Source organism: Anoplolepis gracilipes, chromosome 8 (assembly GCF_047496725.1).
Source record: "Anoplolepis gracilipes chromosome 8, ASM4749672v1, whole genome shotgun sequence".
NCBI lineage: Eukaryota > Metazoa > Arthropoda > Insecta > Hymenoptera > Formicidae > Anoplolepis > Anoplolepis gracilipes.
In genome coordinates, this window is record NC_132977.1 from 2,985,839 (window position 1) to 3,006,724 (window position 20,886).

The 20,886-nt window shown below is 25.0% G+C and overlaps 3 protein-coding genes across 4 annotated transcripts in view; 2 read left to right on the plus strand and 1 right to left on the minus strand.

Annotated features, from left to right (window-relative positions):
• Spri (Src homology 2 domain-containing protein sprint) overlaps nt 1–20,886 on the minus strand; it is a 328,447-nt gene that overhangs the window by 220,838 nt on the left and 86,723 nt on the right. The window lies entirely within an intron of this gene.
• LOC140668690 (venom allergen 4-like) lies at nt 203–8,060 on the plus strand. Its single transcript, XM_072897932.1, has 5 exons — nt 203–321; nt 2,401–2,485; nt 5,062–5,111; nt 5,996–6,113; nt 7,750–8,060. The coding sequence occupies exons 1-5, from the start codon at nt 289–291 to the stop codon at nt 7,830–7,832; spliced, it is 369 nt and encodes a 122-aa protein (XP_072754033.1). The 5' UTR covers nt 203–288; the 3' UTR covers nt 7,833–8,060.
• LOC140668716 (uncharacterized) lies at nt 15,900–20,528 on the plus strand. 2 transcript variants are annotated; one of them, XM_072897967.1, is made up of 5 exons: nt 15,900–16,042; nt 17,211–17,295; nt 17,548–17,597; nt 18,837–18,954; nt 20,205–20,528. In XM_072897967.1, exons 1-5 carry the CDS (start codon nt 16,010–16,012, stop codon nt 20,297–20,299), a joined length of 381 nt encoding a protein of 126 aa, XP_072754068.1. In that variant the 5' UTR covers nt 15,900–16,009; the 3' UTR covers nt 20,300–20,528. The 2 variants fall into 2 exon arrangements, with proteins under 2 accessions (XP_072754068.1, XP_072754069.1); XM_072897968.1 differs by having other exon boundaries at nt 15,904–16,042; nt 17,551–17,597.

The window sequence follows — 20,886 nt, forward strand, 5'->3', positions numbered from 1 at the left end:
AAACATAGCTAAATTACTTGTTTGAAGAAAACAATTGATCTGAACACGATAAAAAACATATTCTCTTCATTTTGCGAACTAATGTTAACCAATTGTAACTATATAAACATGTGACTATTAGTCTTTTCGCTCCTTAATATGTTATTATCACTTGAAGGTTACCATTAACGTTTGCACTTTAATTATCAAACCGTTATCTAAGCTTATAAATACTAGTTAAAATATCAATACGTAACAGTGTGAAGAAATAGTAGAATATATGCTTTTAAAGTACTCGAAAACGACAAAATGAAGAATTTCGTACTCATTGCATGTCTGCTAGTAAGTGAAAAGCAAGTTTCGTAAAGCATTTTGTGAATATAAAAACGACATAAAAGTAAAATAAGAGATTCTTAAAAAAAGAGATTATAAAAATAAGCAATTATGAAAAAAATTTAAATAAATTCCAAGTTCGCGTTTTCTGCACTCTCGAATTTTAATAAATCATAACTGCAACTAATTACACGCCGCCAAATACACTTGCTCATATCGAATCTTCTCTTATGTTATCACAATTTTAATAGTGTAATGTAAAAAACTACCGGAAAATTCTTCAAAATAATAATAATAATTTGAAATTTATTAGAACGTAAATTTATTCGAAGCTGAATTTGCGAACAGTTGACGTAATAAAAAATGGAAAATGGATAATAAATTTTTAAAGAAAGCACGGAATTGTGTCAAGAAAAATAACAAATAAATTTATAAACTATTTATCGAAGATAAATGAAGAATAATTTCAAGTTGCATACCAAGAATTTATAGCTTCTTTGATATCATTTATACATGTTTATGATCTCTTTATGGATTTAAAATATAAAAAAACTTTGTGAGGACATTTAGTGAGAACATCGCGTTATATTGTTAAATTATATTATTAAATATGTCAAATGCAAGTATCAATTGAGAAATAATATTATCAAATTGCAATTCTTAAGGTTTCTGAGTAGTCGCCGAGAGCTCTGACGGTGGCGACAACCATAACTACAGTAAGAATAAGAACCAAGTCATCATGCTTTCTTTTTTTTCTCGAATTGTCTGTTTCTTTTTTTTCTATTAGGCGTGAAAGTGACGTTTAAGGTGACGTTTTGATAGCCAAATTATTCTGCGTGCCATTTTTAAATAAAAAGGTTTCAATGAAATAACACTATAGATTGCTTTAGCACACTTATAAAATTGTCCGAAAACTAAGCTTAGCTAGGAATATAGTATGTGGAAGAAACATTTTCTACTTTTTTAGACTACTGTCAAACCGCGTGTTTTCCCGAGTAGGCATATTTTGACACTTATTTTACGGTTATTTATTAACTGTCAAGAGAAAAACTTTCGGACAATTTTACAAGTATCCTAAAGCGATCTGTAGTCTTGTTTCATTGAAATATCTTTTTATTTAAAAATAGCACGCAAAATTAATTTTGCAGTTATTTCTTGCTTATGATGTTACGATCCCATATGGTCGCGGTGACTACTCGGGAGCCTTAAACCGATATAAAATTAAAAATATTTTAAAATATGGATTGACATAATTCCTTACTTCTAAATTGTAGTTAGATTTGCTTTAAGAACTTTGACATTCTATTCTATATGTCAAAATGTTTTGGCAATAAAAATAACTTTTTACATATTTAGATTATTTTTATTTTATTTCGCTACTTATATATTGTTTGTTCCATCATCATTGATTAATTTATATTTGATTATATTTAATTCGTATTATGTCATTATATGTATGTAATGCGATATTTTTATTTTGCTTAAATAATATCGCTTCATTGTATATATGATACATGCGTGTACTTATGATATATTCTTCTTTTAAAATATTAATAACATGTCTAGTTGGTTGTGATATTATAAAATATTTTGCAAAATATTACAATATATTATATACAAATACGTTATGTGTATAAAATAATTATATAATATATAAATACGTTTAATGTAATCTGTTAATATATATTTTAATACACAATTTTTTTTCTTCAAATTTTGAAACACATATTTAAAATGGAGCGCAATGAAAAAATAATTGATAGACCATAAATCTGATTCTGATATTCTTATGTTCATTCTCAATAAATAGTATAATATATTACAATATTTTTTAAATTAAAATACATAATATAATTTTTATGTAGTATGTACGTTTTTTTTATTAAAAGTAAATAAAAAATAAATATTTTTAAATAAACAGAAATATGTGTGTATTAATGTCAAATATTATTAATTTGCGCAAAAGTAGTAAAACTGACTCCTCAGTATCGGGGAAAATACAATATATAAAGTAAAAATAAAACTAAGTAATATATTAAATTTAAATAATTTAAAAAAATAAATAAATAATTTTTTTTTTATTTTCAGACAATTTTTTATGCAAGTAAATCTGAAAAAGTGAAGGAAGTCTACAATAACTCCGACAAATGTATCCAGATATACAGTGTGTCGCGTTAGTATGTGATAATAATAATATTATGATTAAATATTGGATACTAAATGAATTCAAATTATAAAGTATCATATTAATTGAATAAAGTAGAAAATTTATTTCCTACTTCATATTTTCAGTTTATAATTTTTAAGTAATATTATCAATATAATTACCAAGCATTTTAAAACAAACTCTTCCATATGTTTCTTTAACAATAAAAAAGAAAAGAAACAATTTTTTTAACCAATGTTACAGGTTACGATAAAAATGAATAGGGAACGGCCGTTCTTTTTTTCTTTTTATATACACTGGCGATCAAAATTACGCATATGTAAATTTATGCAAAATTCTGCATGATTTCAAATAAGCATAACTCCATCAAAAATAGTCGTATTTAAAAATTTTTTTTTTATTTTAAAGTTTAAAGTTTCTACTTTGAAAAGCATTTGTTAGATTTTAAATTTCTCCTTTTCCCTTTCCGCCGCCCTTTCAAAAGTGAGGACTGCTGGCGGTAATTGACCAAAAATGCATGGGTAACTTTAAAACGCCATAACTCTGCGAAAAAAAATCATATCAACCTCAATTTTTTTTTTAATTTGCAAAGGAAAGTCTAAATTTTACGTTGGTTGTCATTGATATTGGCGAAAAAAATTTGTTCTACCCCGTGGAGTGAGTCAAACTATGCAATTTTTTGGAAACAAAACACGTCCTCACTTTTAAAAGGGCGGCGGAAAGGGGAAAGGAGAAATTTAAAATCTAACAAATGCTTTTCAAAGTAGAGACTTTAAGCTTTAAAATAAAAAAAAGATTTCTCAAATACGACCATTTTTGACGGAGTTATGCTTATTTGAAATCATGCAAAATTTTGCATAAATTTACATATACGATAATTTTGATCGCCAGTTATAATGACGGCTACACTTTATTGGTAGGATAATACTTATAAGGTATAAACAAGTAAAAACCAAACGGGTATACTAATCGCATCTAATGTGAATGCTAAAAGCTAACGTGCAAGCTAACGTGCCTACCTGGTAAAAAATTTGTTATGTATAATCATATATGATATATGACCATATAAAATTATATAGAAATATATAAAGTTTTATATAAGTTATGTATAATTATATATAATAATATATGACTTATTGTATAATTATATATAATTTTATATTAATGTAGGCTAGATGTCAATCAACGATAATACAAAATTATGCATACTATACATAACTATACATAACTTATACAGAATTTTATATATTTTTATATACTTTTATATTGTTATATATAATTATATATGAGAAATTTTTTACCAGGTAAGCCCGTGTCGTCTCGCGCGTAATATTAATCCTCTTCTTCCGCTAAATTCAAACTTCTATCAACCAATAATATTATTACATTAAAACAGAATTTAATAATATTAAAATAAAACAAACTTTTTTGTATGAAGAATTAATTTGAAAAATGTGAAAAATATTATAACATTAAATAAATAAATAAATTGTTTAATCTAATTTTTAAACACATTTTATTTATTAATTTATTTAATTATTAAATTATAAACATATGTATATGTATGTGTATATAATAGGGTAAACTAGGGTATGATGGCCATACGGAAAAGATGGCCATAGGCTGTAATTTTTTCAATAATCGCTATATAGTGCGCTTTTTTAGTCATTATCAAAGATAATCGATATTTACAATAGTTATGTGCATACATTATTCGAAATAACGATATTGTGAATTTTATATCATATTTTTACTTTTGACTACCTGCAAAGTTTTTCATGTGTCCACTAAAGACTGTTATAACGTTGAATAAATTACAGTTAAGCTATCGTAATCGATGTTAGACATTAATTATAAAGATATGTAAATTGTTATATGACTCATGGAGGTATTAAGGCAGTGAAGCAAATATATATGATTGTAGAGTTAGTAAAGAGTTTAATAGAAACTTTGATAAATTAACAAATGTAAATAAATTCTATATGTAAAATAACACCGACAAAATAATTCTATAAAGAAAATCTCTTGCTAACTTAAAAGAGATAAAGGGGATGTTTTACTTGAGACTGCTCGCGCACGAATAACCGCCTTACCAAAATTCACGAAGTCACCTTATACCTATACACGCATATTTCACGTAATCAGGTACCGCGTGTTCTATGATAATAAATAAGGCAATGGTCCTTCGTGCCTGATTCAAATTTAAACTGAAATTGAGATTACGTTACTAACAATGACTTATAATTTTTATTTTTATTTTCACTATTTTTTAATAAATACTATGGCCATCCTTCCGTCACTATGATCATTTTTTCCTTAAAAGTTGAGTAAGATAGCCAATGCTTATGTTGTATTTTGATAATATAAAATTTCTATTAAATATTTTTCTTTTAATTTCGATAATATTACGTAATTTAAGCTTCAGTGAAGATAATATGCCGAACACTATTAAAAAGATAACAAAAATAAAAGTATGTTTTCTGCATTTTAAAAAACTAGGGCCATTTTATCTGAGTTTACTCTATATATATATATATATATGTATGTAGAATTGCCTTATCAAACTAATTTATATATTTTAGAGGAGTTTACACCACTTCTGATCAAATGTGTGCTCCAAAAACTCAATATGGTACGTAGGTATAAACTTTATTTATTACATAAAGAATATAAAATGCAAGGAACGTGTATGTGTTTTAGAAAGTGCCAATATCATTTTATTTCTTAAATTTAAAAATACTTATAAGACTGAAACTTGATTTAAAATTTTGCCTACTAATTATTAAATATAATTAATAATTACATTCTTTTGTGACCAATTTTAAATATCATTATCGATTAACTAATAATATGCTGTATATATGTAATTAAAAATTATCTAAAAAATTAAAATAATTTTTATTCTTTTGCGACCAATTTTAAATATCATTATCGATTAATTAATAATATGCTGCATATATGTAATTAAAAATTATTCAGAAAATTAAAATAATTTTTAATGTTTGTTAATAAAAATAAAATCTTAAAATTAATATTATATGATGTGGTATACAGCTAATACAATTTTATTCAACATAATACTTGTTTGGCGCACTTTTTCTTGCTACACGTATATATTTGTTTTAATAGCAACAGTCATATATTTGCTTTGTAATTATATTTTTTTAATAAAATATTTATTTTAAATTATTATTTGTATATTAAAAACAATTATTCTGCATGTAGAATTATTTGACAAGTAAAATTCTTGAATATGTGAAGTAAGCAAATAAAGCTGTTAATAATTTTAAAAGCTTGTTATAGATAAATACAATTTTTCACGTTTGGCAATATGACATGAAAGATAACATCAGCATATGTTTTATATCATAATTTTTAACATTTCTTTAATCATAACTTACAATTACATCACATAGAAATAGTTTCAAATTATGACTGTTTTTGTAAACTTATTAATTTGTTTAATATCTATATTAATAATAATAAACAAATAATACTATTTTTTCAATTTTCCAGATCGATAAACAAGGTTCAATTAAAAAAAATGAACTTATCACTTATTTCGATAACATCATTTCTAATAAGACCAAATTGAATCAAACAAAATACATCGTTTCCACATGCATTGATCAAGGTAAACAAAGTATTTATAGTAATGTTTGCTTTTTATAACAGACATATTCTATTATTTATATTATAATTTACACTATTTTGTATTATTATACTTTACATGTAATATTGTTGTTATATATACATATGAATGTATATATTACTTCATTTTATACTGCTTTATCTTATTTTATATATATATATATATATATATATATATATATATATATATATATACAGGGGGGCCAAATAACCTGTGACAGGCTATTTTTTCCGAAACTATTGAAGATGTGGACTTGAAGAGATATGGATTTTTTTACATTAAATAGGACATAGGGGCTGATTACTTGGCGTGTAAAAAAATTTTTTGGAGGGACTTTTAGGGAGACAAAAAGAAGGTACTCCTTATTTTTTTAATTGAATGGGGTACATTTTTTTAAATATTTGGGTAGCTTTCCTCAAATTAACAACATTTACTTGAAACATTTTTTTTATTTTTGTACTGTTAAGGAGTTATGAAAGATTTCAATTAGATTTACAGGATTTATATTTATTGATGTACTCTAAGTTATTTCAACTTTGTTTGCAAACATGTTCGGCATTGAGAAGGTAATTTCTTACAAAATATTAACAAATTTGCGTTTAATGTAGAGTAACTAGAGAAATAAATATACAATATAAATTGTCAATATTTACATGGAGTCACTTTATTAAATGTTCAAATGATGTCCACGAGCTTCTAAACACATGTTAATGCGTTTGATTGTTTCGGACATCAAATTAAAATCTTTCATAAATCCTTAACAGTACAAAAATAAAAAAAATATTTCAAGTAAATGTTGTTAATTTGATAAAAGTTACCCAAATATTAAAAATATGTTCCCCATTTAACTAAAAAAATAAGGAGTACCTTTTTTTTATCCCCTTAAAAGTCCCCCTAAAAAATTTTTCTACGCGCCAAGTAATCAGCCCCCATGTGTCATTTAATGAAAGAAAAAATTCAAGTCCACAACTCCAATAGTTTCGAAGAAAATAGCCTGTCACAGATTATTTGGCCCACCCTGTATATATATTTTTATATACATATATTTATATTTATACGTCACTCTTATATATTAATAGGACAAAATTGTCAAGAAAATTTACTGTAAAATATAAGTCATAATTTTTTAAAATTCTCAATTGCTTTTTTGTAATTGCAATTTACTCTCTAAATTTCTTAAAGTAAAATCTAATTTCAAACAAGTAATTACTCACTTGAAGAGATAGTGAAAAGACTGCTACGTAAATAATGAAAGTTAATTTTTCATAAAAGTAACTGCTTAATTCGAGTAAAGTGGATGTGTAACTCATTTTGAAGTGAATAATTCTCAGCTTAGACACTATTCTTTATATCTATAAAGATTATAAAGATATATATATATTACAATTGACATAAGTCGAGTGTATTATCACTCTAATTGTAAGAATTTTGAGTATTTTATCATTCTAAGAAATTTAGAGAGAATATTTTCTTTAATATTATTGTATACATATATATATATATATATATATATATATATAAAATATACCTTAAAATTTTTAATTATACATATTAAAATTATGCATGCTATTTATTTCTTAAAACAAAATTACTTTCAATGCTTCATTTCAAATTACAGCAAATCATGATCCAGGAAACAACGACATCAAAACTATGACAGCTATAAATTGCGGAATGTCAGTAATAGATCTATTCGATTAACCTCAGTAGAAAAGAAAAGCAGCTATTATATATTTCCTTTTATAAATATATATATATTATCTATATAAAACTATAATATTTTATATAAAATAAAATAACGATACAGAGAATCCGCACTCATTAAATATCAAATATTCTCCCACCCTACACTAATGCGTCGTCGACGATTTTACATGAAAATTTTTTATCGTTTGAATTGTAATTGACTTGTACACCCTATATTTCAACAAAATATACATACATAATTTTTTTTTGAAAAATGTCATATAAAAATACCTGACTCTAATATGATTATAATACTATAACTAATTAAATTATAATACTATAACTAATAATAATAACTAATAATAATAACTAATAACCAATAACTACTAATCTTTTCTTTTATATTAATACCATTGAACTATATTCTAACTGGAATAAGCGCAGCTATTGTTCTTGAGTCACGTGACCCGTCTAGAAAGAGAGAGCAACATCAGGGTAGAGTTCCTCTAGAGGGTATAGTTCTCTTTTTTCTATATATACAATTTATATAAAGTTAGGTTCTATGTTATGTGCAGCGTGCGAACGCGAATATAAATAATCTCAACAATAATAAATAATTATGGTGAAAAATTGTATTAATGAAGCATGATTGTTCATCAAGAAATCACAAAAGATTTTCACATAAATATTCAGGATAATCAATTGGAAGTTGAAGTTGTTTTGCCAAATACAATTGAAGAAGAACCATACATAACAGAAGGAGAATCACAAGCGAGTTACTCTGACAATGAAGTAGAATCACAAACGAGTCACTCTGACAATGAAACAGATGATTCAGACAGAGATATTCCAAATAACACTCGCAAGAAGAGGTCCGGCCGTCCAAAAATCATTAGAACAGGGTTAAAAGGCCGACCAAGAAAAGATTATCATATGTCTATAACAGCGATACAAGAAACATGTATGTTTGCAGAAGTATCAGTAAAAAAAGCTATTTCGGGACCAGCGATAGATGAATGGTATCTTGCTATGGCAACAAAATTAAGGTCCATTTTAAAGAATCACGTATAGACATTGGTTAATCGACCAAATGATAAAAATGTTATTAGAAGTCGTATAATTCTCACTAAATTTTAGCGTGATAGATGTCTATAGAAACGAAAAGCTAGAATAGTAGCTCGTGGATTTAATCAAAGACCAGGACTGGATTTTGATGAAACTTTTGCACCTGTTGCCAGGTTAAGCTCGATTCGATTAGTAATAACAATTGCGGCACATTACAAGATGTATGTTGATCAATGTGATATTACAACAGCATAGTTAAATAGTTCCATCAAGGAAGAAGTTTATATGGAAATTCTGGAAAGATTAATAAACATTGAAAGCAGTAAAAGTAATGTAAAATCAAAGGCTTAAAATGCTAAAGGAATTAAAAGATGAAAATAAAGTGTGTCATTTACAAAAAACTTTATATGGTTTAAAGCAGGCTAGTCGGGAATGGCATGCGAGACTTGATGCAGAATTAAGAAAATTTGGTACGACGGCATCGAATGCAGATCCATGCATATACTACAAAGGTGAAGGAAAAGCGATTCTATTGATAGCAATATATGGCGATGACATAATAGTTGCTTCTACGGACTTAAACAAACTACAACAATTCAAGAATTATTTAAGTCAAGCATTCGAGATTAAGGATTTAGGTGAGATTAAACATTGTCTCGGTATCGAATTTTCAAGAGAGCATGATAATATTATTACGAGTCAGAAAAGTTACATCAAAAATCTAATCCAAAAATTTAACATGATTGACGCTAAGCCTGTTAATACTCCAATAAAACCAAATCTAAAAATAACAATGCAATTTAATAATAGTGCAAGCGCCCAAAAACTTGCAAAGAATCCAATGTTTCACGGCAGAACGAAGTATATTGATATTAAACATCATTTTTTGTGCGTCAAGCGTTAAAGGATAATTTAATAACTATAAAATATTTATCTACAGAGAACATGGTTGCAGATGTTCTCACTAAAGCATTGCCAGTGAGCAAACATCTTAAATATACTTGTCAGTTATTAGGTTTATTCCCGTAGAGTTTTGAGTTTATTTTATTTTGTAAAATTTTGAAGGAAAACTGTTAGATATAAATTAAAAATTTATATTTAGTAATTGTAACAGATGACGTGCATGTTTTTGGCGCGCGACGCTGCCTATCAATCGATTATAGATCCTGCTTATTCCGGTCGTTACCGTCTTAACAGTTACCTTTTTGTTCATTCTTTTGCGTAAGACATTTATAGCTGGTTCTTAGTTCATTTGTTTCTTTTATACACCAAAAAGGAGTTGTATATTTTGTACAAACGGAAACGTAGAAACAATAAAGAAATTGGTAACGACATTCGAGTTCCTGCTATTTTATTTCTAATAAATAAATCAAAAATGTTTTTGTAAAAAAATTCGAGAGTACAGAAAACACGAACTTGGAATTTATTTAAATTTTTTTTACAATCTAAGAATCTCTTCATTTATCGTTTTTATATAAAGTTCACAATGTAGTAGGTGTCATATAGTAAAAATGTAGTAGGTGTCACTCAAAAACATTTTCCTAAAAAAAATTTAAAAAGAATTCAAAAATTTTTTTTACCAATTTTATTTTATCAAAAAAACTTTTTAATTTTTTCGAACAATTGTTTCATTGATCTCCGCAACATATATTTTTATCATAAAAGTTGGTTCAGTCGTTTTCAAGAAAAGTTACTTTCTTTATTTTTTTTTCCTCCTTTATAACTCCCACAAAAATACTATTTTAAGATAAACGTTTGACATAATTTTATATTACATTGGTGTCAAGTTATGACATCAGTTCAGACCTGATATGTGCGGGGACAGATTTGCCCACTTTATCCGGCCATACTCTTTATACAATACAAAAGACTCAATTCTCTCTGTGATTTCTGATCTCTCTACCAGTTAAAGGTTGGTAAAGCAGGCCCCTGCTGATCGTCAGATAGGCAACCTAACTTACTGATCTGTATGTTGCAGAAACACCCTGTACATATATGTAGCAGACGAGAAATATAAATTTAAAAATAAAAACTGAAATATATAAAATTATTATTTATTTAACAATATTTATGTAGTTATAAAATAATAACACACTTTGGAAAGAATTTTAAATTTGAATTATTGTACACGGTAAAAAATTTGTTACGTATAATCATATATGATATATGACCATATAAAATTATATAGAAATATATAAAATTTTGTATAAGTTATGTATAATTATATATATTAATATATGACTTATTATATTATTATATATATAATTTTATATTTATGTTGACTAGCTGTCAATCAATGATAATACAAAATTATGCATACTATACATAACTATACATAACTTATACAGAATTTTATATATTTCTATAAACTTTTATATTGTTATATATAATTATATACGAGAAATTTTTTATTGGGTAATCAACCATTCAACTATGTCACTCAGAAACGAGTTTTCTATAGCAGCGATATTACATATCTATCCCCTCCTTTTCTATCCCACCAATGTAGTACATATTTTTCGGGGTCAATTTTTAGGTTTAGTATATAAGAAAGTTAGCGGTCTAGTTATATATAGAAGTCTGTGGTTACGCTCTTCCTTCTAACTCATTCTCTCGCGAGTCTGGACGTAACATTATCTTTGTCTAAACGGTAATGACGGCCTAGTGTGCATTCCAGTTAAAATATACATAGTTCAATAATTAATACGTACTTATAATTTCGAGGTTACACATACCATCATCGTTTGCATTTTAATTATCAGACCGTTATTTACGCTTTTATATACTAGTTGAAATATAAATGCATAACAGTGTGAAGAAATATTAGAATTAGTACTCTTAAAGTACTTGAAAAACGACATAATGAAGATATTCATGCTTATGGCATGCCTGCTGGTAAGTAGAAAGTAAGTTTCACAACATTGTGTGAACTGTATATAAAAACGATATAAAAGTAAATGAAGAGATTCTTAGATTGTAAAAAAAATTTAAATAAATTCCAAGTTTGTGTTTTCTGTACTCTCGAATTTTGATACATAACTGCAACGAATTACACACCGCTAAATACACTTACTCATATCACGTCTTCTCTTATATTATCGCAATTTTAATCGTAATAAAAGAAATTTGATTAAAGAAACTACTGGAAAACTCTTTAAAATAATTTACAAATAAATGTTTAAAGATAAAACGTTAATATAAATTTAAAATTTTTATTTAAAATGTTTATATCTTAAACTAATATAAAATTTATATCTTAAACATATATAAAATTAAAAATATTTCAAAATATGAATGAATTATTTACATAATTCCTTACCTTAAAATTGTAATTTGATTTGCTTTAAGAACATTGACATTCTATTCCATATGTCAGAATATTTGGCAATAAAAATAAATTTTTAAATATTTAGATTATTTTTATTTTATTTTACACTTATATATTGTTTGTTCCATTATTATTGATTAATTTACATTTGATTATACACTCTTTACAACAATTAAAGGAATACTTGAATGTTTTTAAAAACTAGACAAAATTCAACTAGCTGTAACTTAAAAATGAAATCTGAAACTTTGCTACATCAAATGGTATAATTATCAAGTTTTTTTAACATACATGTAAACATGCTACAAATGAATTAAAATAACATAGAAATGATTAATTTTTCGTTTTTTAATTTGATCCAGAAAACAATTGTGTACAACAAAAAAATCGGTTCTTTACTTTTTTTTATATTTTAAAGGACACTGAATTTGATAAAAAGAGCCCGAATTGAGCAATTAAAAATTTCTAAATTTATTAACTATGTATGTATGTGTATATATTATACATTAATATTATAGTTTCATCAAAATCAAAATTTTGACAAGGTTTTCTTGTCAATTTAATTTATACAATTAAATGAGAGATTAAAGTTCTTTCATTTCAATTCAAAGTGCTATAGCCGTTCTTCGTTATAGCTACTTTTAAATATATTTGAAAAAATTATGAAATCGTGGAGAGGACAGCTAAATATGCATTAAGGCTTCCGATTAGTCACCGCAGTCATATTGAAATCGTGATGTCATAAGCGAGAAATAATACTCTGAGACTTCTTGTATGCCATTATTAAATAAAAAAATATTGCGATAAAACAAGACTACTAATCGCTTTAGAACATGTTTTGCTATTCTTTAACTTATAAAAGATTGTTGTATCATCGAGTTGTAACATCGAGTTTTCTGAATATGGAAATCTCCGTATCAGTTTTTTACGTTGTGAATTAAAATATGAAATATCATCTAATATATTGGCAACGCATATCACATATTTATTTTTTTATTTGCATGATATTTACGTATAATTTTAATCGCAGTGCAGTCATGTTTTGCGTCAGAAAGTTTTTTCCTTCACAGTTAATAAATAACCGTAAAATAAGTGTGAAAATATGCCTACTCGGGAAAACACGCGGTTTGACAGCAGTCTAAAGAAGTAGAAAATGTTTTTTCCACATACTATATTCCTAGCTAAGCTTAGTTTTCGGACAATTTTATAAGTATGCTAAAGCAATCTATAGTTTTATTTCATTAAAACCTTTTTATTTAAAAATAGCACGCAGAATAATTTGGCTATCAAAACGTCACCTAAAACGTCACTTTCAGGCTTAATAGAAAAAAAAGAAACAGACAATTCGAGAAAAAATGAGATCATAATGACTTGGTTCTTATTCTTACTGCAGTTATGGTTGTCGCCACCGTCAGAGCTCTCGGCGTCTACTCGAAAACCTTAAGAATTGCAATTTGATAATATTATTTCTCAATTGATACTTGCATTTGACATTATTAATAATATAATTTAACAATATAACGCGATGTTTTCACTAAATGTCCTCACAAAGTTTTTCTATATTTTAAATCCATAAAGAGATCATAAACATGTATAAATGATATCAAAGAAGCTATAAATTCTTGGTATGCAACTTGAAATTATTCTTCAATTATTTTCGATAAATAGTTTATAAATTTATTTGTTATTTTTCTTGACACAATTCCGTGCTTTCTTTAAAAATTTATTATCCATTTTCCATTTTTTATTACGTCAGCTGTTCGCAAATTATACCTCGAATAAATTTGCGTCTTAATAATTTTCAAATTCTAATGTACAGTCGGTCTGCAAAGTAAATAATATGACATCTATTGAATGTTTTTAATATCCTTTATAGTATCATATAATTCAATTTCTGTATCATTTACAAGTAAATATTTTTAATTTGAGATGAAACAATTAACATATTAAGAATATTCACAAAATTTACATTTTGCTTTTTTACTAAAGATTTAGATATTTTTTTCTGAAAATTTTAACTTCGAAAATCTTTTATACTTAATATTTATTCAAGTATCGTCAAACCTGTTGTTTACACTTTATGCTAAAACTACGTACATATTTCAAATTTATGAAGAGAGTCTTATCATGTTATAAATAGTTAATAATTTTCATATATCATTCTAACGCAAAGCATGATTGCACTGCGATTAAAATTATACGTAAATATCATGCAAATAAAAAAATAAATATGGAATATATGTTGCTAATATGTTAGATGATATTTCATATTCTATTGCACAACGTAAAAAACTGATACGGAGATTTCCATATTCAGGAAACTCGATGATACAACTTGATGATATTACAAACTTTTATAAGATTAGCAAAAAATGTTCAAGGAAAATTAATAACATGAATTATTTTATGAGAATGTAAAAATATAAATAAATGATAAAATTAATATTTTACATAAATAAAATTATTAAATCATTGAATTTAAATATAATAACTTTAATCGCTTAATTGTGTAAATTATATTAACAAGAAAACTTTGTCAAAATTGTGATTTTGATGAAATTATAATATATAATATACACATGTATGTATAGTTAAATAAATTTAGAAATTGTTAATTGCCGCCACAATTATTGTAATATTATTTAAAGAATTATTGCATTCAGAATAAAAATATATCTTTATTTTATAATAACGTAACAGATATTATTTTATATAATAGACACAAAAAATAAATTTTTGAAAAAAACATAACAATAAAAAATTATCAAATTTTAAACAAAATTTTGATAATAAGCAAGATAATCGTGTATATAGATATGATTACAACAATTATAAAATTTTGAAAAGTAAATAAAAGCATCAGGTAGACAAGTTTTTTTCTCTGACTAATAATACTTTAAGAAAATTTCACGCACCGCAAATTCTGATTTTGATAAAACTTTACACACTAAAAGAGAGGGAGGTGGATGTTAATAGATGAATTTAAACATTTTCAGATAATGCTGCAAAATATAATAATTCTTTTCAAAAATTTTTTAATATAGATAAATAGATGTATTTTTACCATAAAAAACTTTTTATATAAAAGACTTTTTTACATCTCGGGCAGTTTTCGAGTTATATCGAGAAAAGCAAAAAGTTGCTTTATGTACGAAAAATGGTTTCACTCCTTAAAATTTTTAATCGCAACTAAAAATTTCTCTCACCTAAATGTGTGTAAAAAATTGTCATTTTTAATACACATAACTAATTGTAAATTTTTCTTATATTACTAATGTGCTAAAAGAATTCTGCACGCTTTAATAATGAAAAGTGTTACTATATTATTAGTAGTACTTTACAATCTCATACTTAGTTTAACAATATTTTTAGAGTAATAACAAACATAACTATACAGTTACACGAAATTAATAATTTGGTTTTACAAACTATATTTTAACGTTATATCAACTAGTTTCTTTTGGTAAACAGCACTATTTGATATGCTTGGCGCCTCAGGATACTATTAATTATAGTTAAATTATGGTAATTTCAATTATATTTTTTTATTTCGATATTTTATTGAATAGATCTTCATGTAATTAATACTCATATAATGTTTTATTCATTAAATTGCAAAATTAATTAGATCAAAATGGCTGCTTTAATATGATGTAAATTACCTATAATAAATAGATGGTTGCTTTTTATTAGCCTATAAACGCCACATTCGTCAAAAGCCCGTTTGATATAAATACGCAGTTGAAGTATTAATGCGCAATAGTTTCTCAGTCTCAGAGTAGTCTCAAGAAATAGCAGAATGAAGAAACTAGTGCTCATAGCGTATTTTTTGGTAAGTGGAAAGCAAACTGCACGAACTAGCAATTTCCGAGCCATAGGTATTTATTTAGTTTTGAGAAAAATAATTTATATATGTTTTTTTCTTTTTTAAGTCATTAAAAAAATTTTAAATTCAAAGTCTGCAGTTTTTGTAGGTACTCTCGAATTTTTATATATCATTGTTTCAAGTAATTGCATGCAGCCAAGTATACTTAAAACTCCAATTAAGTCTTCTCTTATATTATCACCTTTTTATAGAAACATAAAATACTTAAGTGAGAAAAATATTGCAAAAACTTTATAAAATTTACATGATTCAGCTACATATTTAAATAATAACAAAGCGTTAATTTAAAATTACTATTTACGATATTTAATTTAAACCTAAATAAAATCAAAAGTATTTTAAAATACGGATTTCCAACTCTTTACCTTTGAACGGCAACTTGGTCAGCTTTAAGAATTTTGATATTCTATTCAATACGTAAATACAGAATATTCTAGTAATAAAAATATAATTTTATTTAAAATATTTGGTATACAAATGATTTGATATACAAATCACAAAAATATGCAATTCTTTCTATAAATATATAGATTGTATTTGTTTAATTTTATTTTAGATTTATTTTAGTCATTTGTTCTATTGTTATTAAAATTGACTTTTATTTAATTAATATTTTAAACAAATTATGCATATACATATATATTCACGCATTACGTTACATATAAATACATAATATACATAAAATAATTATACAATATATAAATGTGTCCTTCATAAATTTTTTATTTAATTTTTAATATGTATATTTCAAATTGCATATTTTTTTTTATTTTATGAGAATTTTATAACAAATCCATATTTAAAATATAATAATTAATAATGATAAGCGTGATGACGTTGACTCTTATTCTCAATAAACAATAAAAGATTTGTTTTCTTTTTAATTAAAATGCACAATGCAATACCATGTTATTTCTTTGTTGTTAAATAAAAAAACAAATATTTCTTAAGTAAATAAAATGTAGAATGTGTGTATTTACATCAAATATAATCTACGCAATACTAGAAAGATTGATTTCTCAATTTCAAGCGAAAATCTATAAAGCGCAAAACAAATTGAGTAAAATATATTAAATTTAAATAACGTAAAAAAATATTTTTTTTTTATTTTTAGGCAATTTCCTATGCAAGTGATCCAACAAAACTAAAGAAATTATTTGATACTTACATTGATTGTCTCCAAGAATTGAATGTGCCAGGTTAATATCGATAATATTACGATTAAGAATTGGTATTCAATATTAAATAAATTCAAACTATAAATATGTCACATAAACTTAATAAAATTGAAAATAAAATTTTCAAAGTTTATAGTTTTCAATAAGATTAAAGAAATAAATTATATATTTCAGTTTTTAAACAAATTTTCTTTAATTTATTTAATTGCCAAATTATACACATACATAAATATAAAATTGTATTAAAGCAAACATCTAATTTACATATTTTAGAAGGTTATACACCAGAAGTGATATTATGTTCCCTCCAAAAATACGAATTGGTACGTATATATACACACATATTTATTACATAAATTAAACATATTTATGCAAGGACTATATTTTTTTTAAATGTTAATATCATTTTACTTTCTAAATTAAAAGAAAATAGTTTGTAACAAAATTTGATTCAAAATTTGGTTAGTATATACAATAATTAGCATTTTAAAAAAATGATACAGTATATGGGTTAAATGCAAATATATAATACATAATTAATTATATCAAAAAATCTGATTAAAATTATTTAATTTTATATAAGTATATACAATAACATCTGAAATTTGACGTGAAATGATGTTTATAAAATCATATTAAATCATATTATGCTAAATTTTTTATTTAATTAAATATGATCTTAAATACACTAATTACATTACTCTATTTTCTCTCGAACAAATACAATTCTAGGACAAAATTTTAAATTCCATTTTCAATTAAACTAATAACAAACAAGCTGTTGTATACATGTAATTAAAAATTATTGGAAAAATTAAAATAATATTTGTTAATAAAAGAAAAAAATCTTAAAGTATTAATATTTTACGCAAGAGTAAATAGCTATAACGTTATTTAATACAATTCTTGTTTTTTCTTTCTTATAAATAGATTTTAATAGCCATATGTTTGCTGTGTAATTATAGATTTATTTTATAAAATACATGTTTTGAATATTATTTATGTATTGGAAACAATCGTTCTTCTACATATTAAATTATTCGACAATCAAAATCGTCGAATATATGAAATACACAAATGACTACTGTTAGCAACAATAAATTTTTTAATTGATGATTTTAGAAGGTAGATTCCGATTGACAACCGCTTTATTTACACACATTTTATCGACAGATCTAATTATCGACATTCCCGATTGCTTATACACATTATTACGCATATAAAAATGAAAAAATTGATCAAAAGGTCTCATCATGGAATTCCGTAAGCAATCGTACATGAGTTTGCACGTTTAATCGATGTTTTTTATTTATGTATACAATGCGTATTTGTGCAATATGTTTATAACAAGTACGCAAAGATTATTATGATTTTCTTATTATATAAATGAAACATATATACTATGTGTGCAATGTGTAAGTGTGCAATAACGTTATACATGCAATTTGTACGTGCGTAATAATGTCATGTGTGCAAACGTACTTTTGTATTATTATTCCTTTCGGTTCATTAAATTTATAAATATAATATAAAAATATATAATGGTTTTTTTAACTCTTTAGATCGACGAACAAGGTTTAATTAAGAAAGATGAACTTTTTCGAAATTTTGATGACTTAATTTCCGATAAAGACAAATTATATACAGCGACCCAGGCAGCTAGCATATGCCTTGAACAAGGTAAGTAGTAATTGCAGGAATGTATATTTTATATAACATAAATATTTTAATATTTGTATTATATTTTATTTTACATATTATATGTTTATTATTTTTTAGTTTAATATTTTTCTATACATATATTATTTCACACGCGCGCACACACACACACATATTTTATTTTGTTATTTTTATATACAATTATGTACACCATTTTTGTACATAATTATTTATAAAATATTAATACGATTATTACCAAGAACCGTAAATTTTAAAATATAAATAACCTTTTTTAATTCTTTATTATCTTTTCTTCCAATATATCTTTAATATAATTAAAAATTATAATTTATATAAACTAATTTCTTTTTAATATTATTATATAATATATTATATATGTTAGGCTCAAAGATCGAAAACACACAATGAGCGAAAAAATCGATCACAACGCGTTTTGACTTCTCAGATTCAGCCACAACGCGAAATTCGTGACGTGTCACTTCTAAAAATGTTTATAACGCATTTTGGCAAATTCGAAAAAGCCACAAAGCGAAATTCGTGTTGTGGTTCTTTTAATATTCGACCAGAACGCTTTCTGGTAATAAAGAAATACCACAACACGTTGTAGACGTTTATTAATGCAGATTTATAAAAATACCTTAATTACACACACACATTAACATTATTGTTACAATTATATTCTTTTTTAAAATAGTTTATTTAAATCAGTAATGAATAGTATTTTTACACTATTATTAAAATTGAAACAATACTTAAGTACCTTATAATAATTGATAACAATTATTATCTATTAAACGAACAAGAATTGTACATGAACATGTTGACTCCGTTGACGACAGACTGTAATTTATTTTAAAAACATCGCGTTACAGCTGCAATGTAAGCGACCACAACGCATTGTGATATTTATTTATTGACAGATCGCGTTCTGGTCGAATATTAAGAGAACCACAACACGAATTTTGCTTTGTGGCCTTTTCGATCTTGCCAAAACACGTTATAAGCGTTTTTAGAAATGTCAAGTCGCGAATTTCGCGTTGTGGCTGAATCTGAAAAGTCAGAACGCGTTGTGGTCGGTTTATTCGGTCAGTGAGCATTTTCGATCTTTGAGTCTAATATATACATTAAAACATTTAATTATACACATTAATATTATATAGCATCTGTCTATAGTATCTATTATACATATAGTATCTCTAGTTTCTTAAAACAAAATTATTTCTAATAACATGCTTTATTTTAAATTGCAGCAAAGCAAGACTCAAGCAAAAACAACGACGAAAAAACTATGACAGTTATAAAGTGTGGAAAACCTATAATAGCTCTGTTTGATAAATTTCCATAAAAAAGGAGTTATATTATTTTATATACATAGTATTCATATAAATAGCGATGTAAAGAATCCGCACATGATTAAATACTAATAATTCTTGCACGTTACAAATACGTACCGGTGCATGGTCGAAAATTTTACATAAATGTTTCTTATAATGTATTTGATTCAATTGTATAATTAACGTGAATTAAATTGTAATTGACTTATATGTATTTCAATAAAATATCATTACTTACAATTAATCTTTTTACAGAAAACCTTATATAAAAAAAAATTTTATTTGCAAAGAATGAATTGTTACTATTTGTATTATTTTATAAGAATTTTTGAAAAAAATTATTCCTTTAAAATTGTATTAATGTGGTTAAATAGAAGTATTTTTACCATAAAACATATGTATAAAACTTTTTTTATATCTCGAGTAGTTTTCGAGTTATACTATCAAGAAAAGCGAAAAATCGCTCTATATATGAAGAATGGTTTCACTCTTTACAATTTTTATTTGCAATTGAAAATTTGTATATGTATGTATATGCAAAGTTCCATCTAAATCAGAATTATTGTGTTTGCGAAGTTTTCCTTTCAGTTAAATATGC

What these genes read in the sequence shown, in the direction of transcription:
- LOC140668690 (XM_072897932.1), top strand. Translation starts at nt 289, where the DNA reads ATGAAGAATTTCGTACTCATTGCATGTCTGCTA. An exon ending in TACTCATTGCATGTCTGCTA is followed by an intron (nt 322 to 2,400) that starts GTAAGTGAAAAG and finishes TTTTATTTTCAG; the next exon opens with ACAATTTTTTATGCAAGTAA. An exon ending in TGCTCCAAAAACTCAATATG is followed by an intron (nt 5,112 to 5,995) that starts GTACGTAGGTAT and finishes TCAATTTTCCAG; the next exon opens with ATCGATAAACAAGGTTCAAT.
- LOC140668716 (XM_072897967.1), top strand. Translation starts at nt 16,010, where the DNA reads ATGAAGAAACTAGTGCTCATAGCGTATTTTTTG. An exon ending in TGCTCATAGCGTATTTTTTG is followed by an intron (nt 16,043 to 17,210) that starts GTAAGTGGAAAG and finishes TTTTATTTTTAG; the next exon opens with GCAATTTCCTATGCAAGTGA. An exon ending in CCAAGAATTGAATGTGCCAG is followed by an intron (nt 17,296 to 17,547) that starts GTTAATATCGAT and finishes TACATATTTTAG; the next exon opens with AAGGTTATACACCAGAAGTG.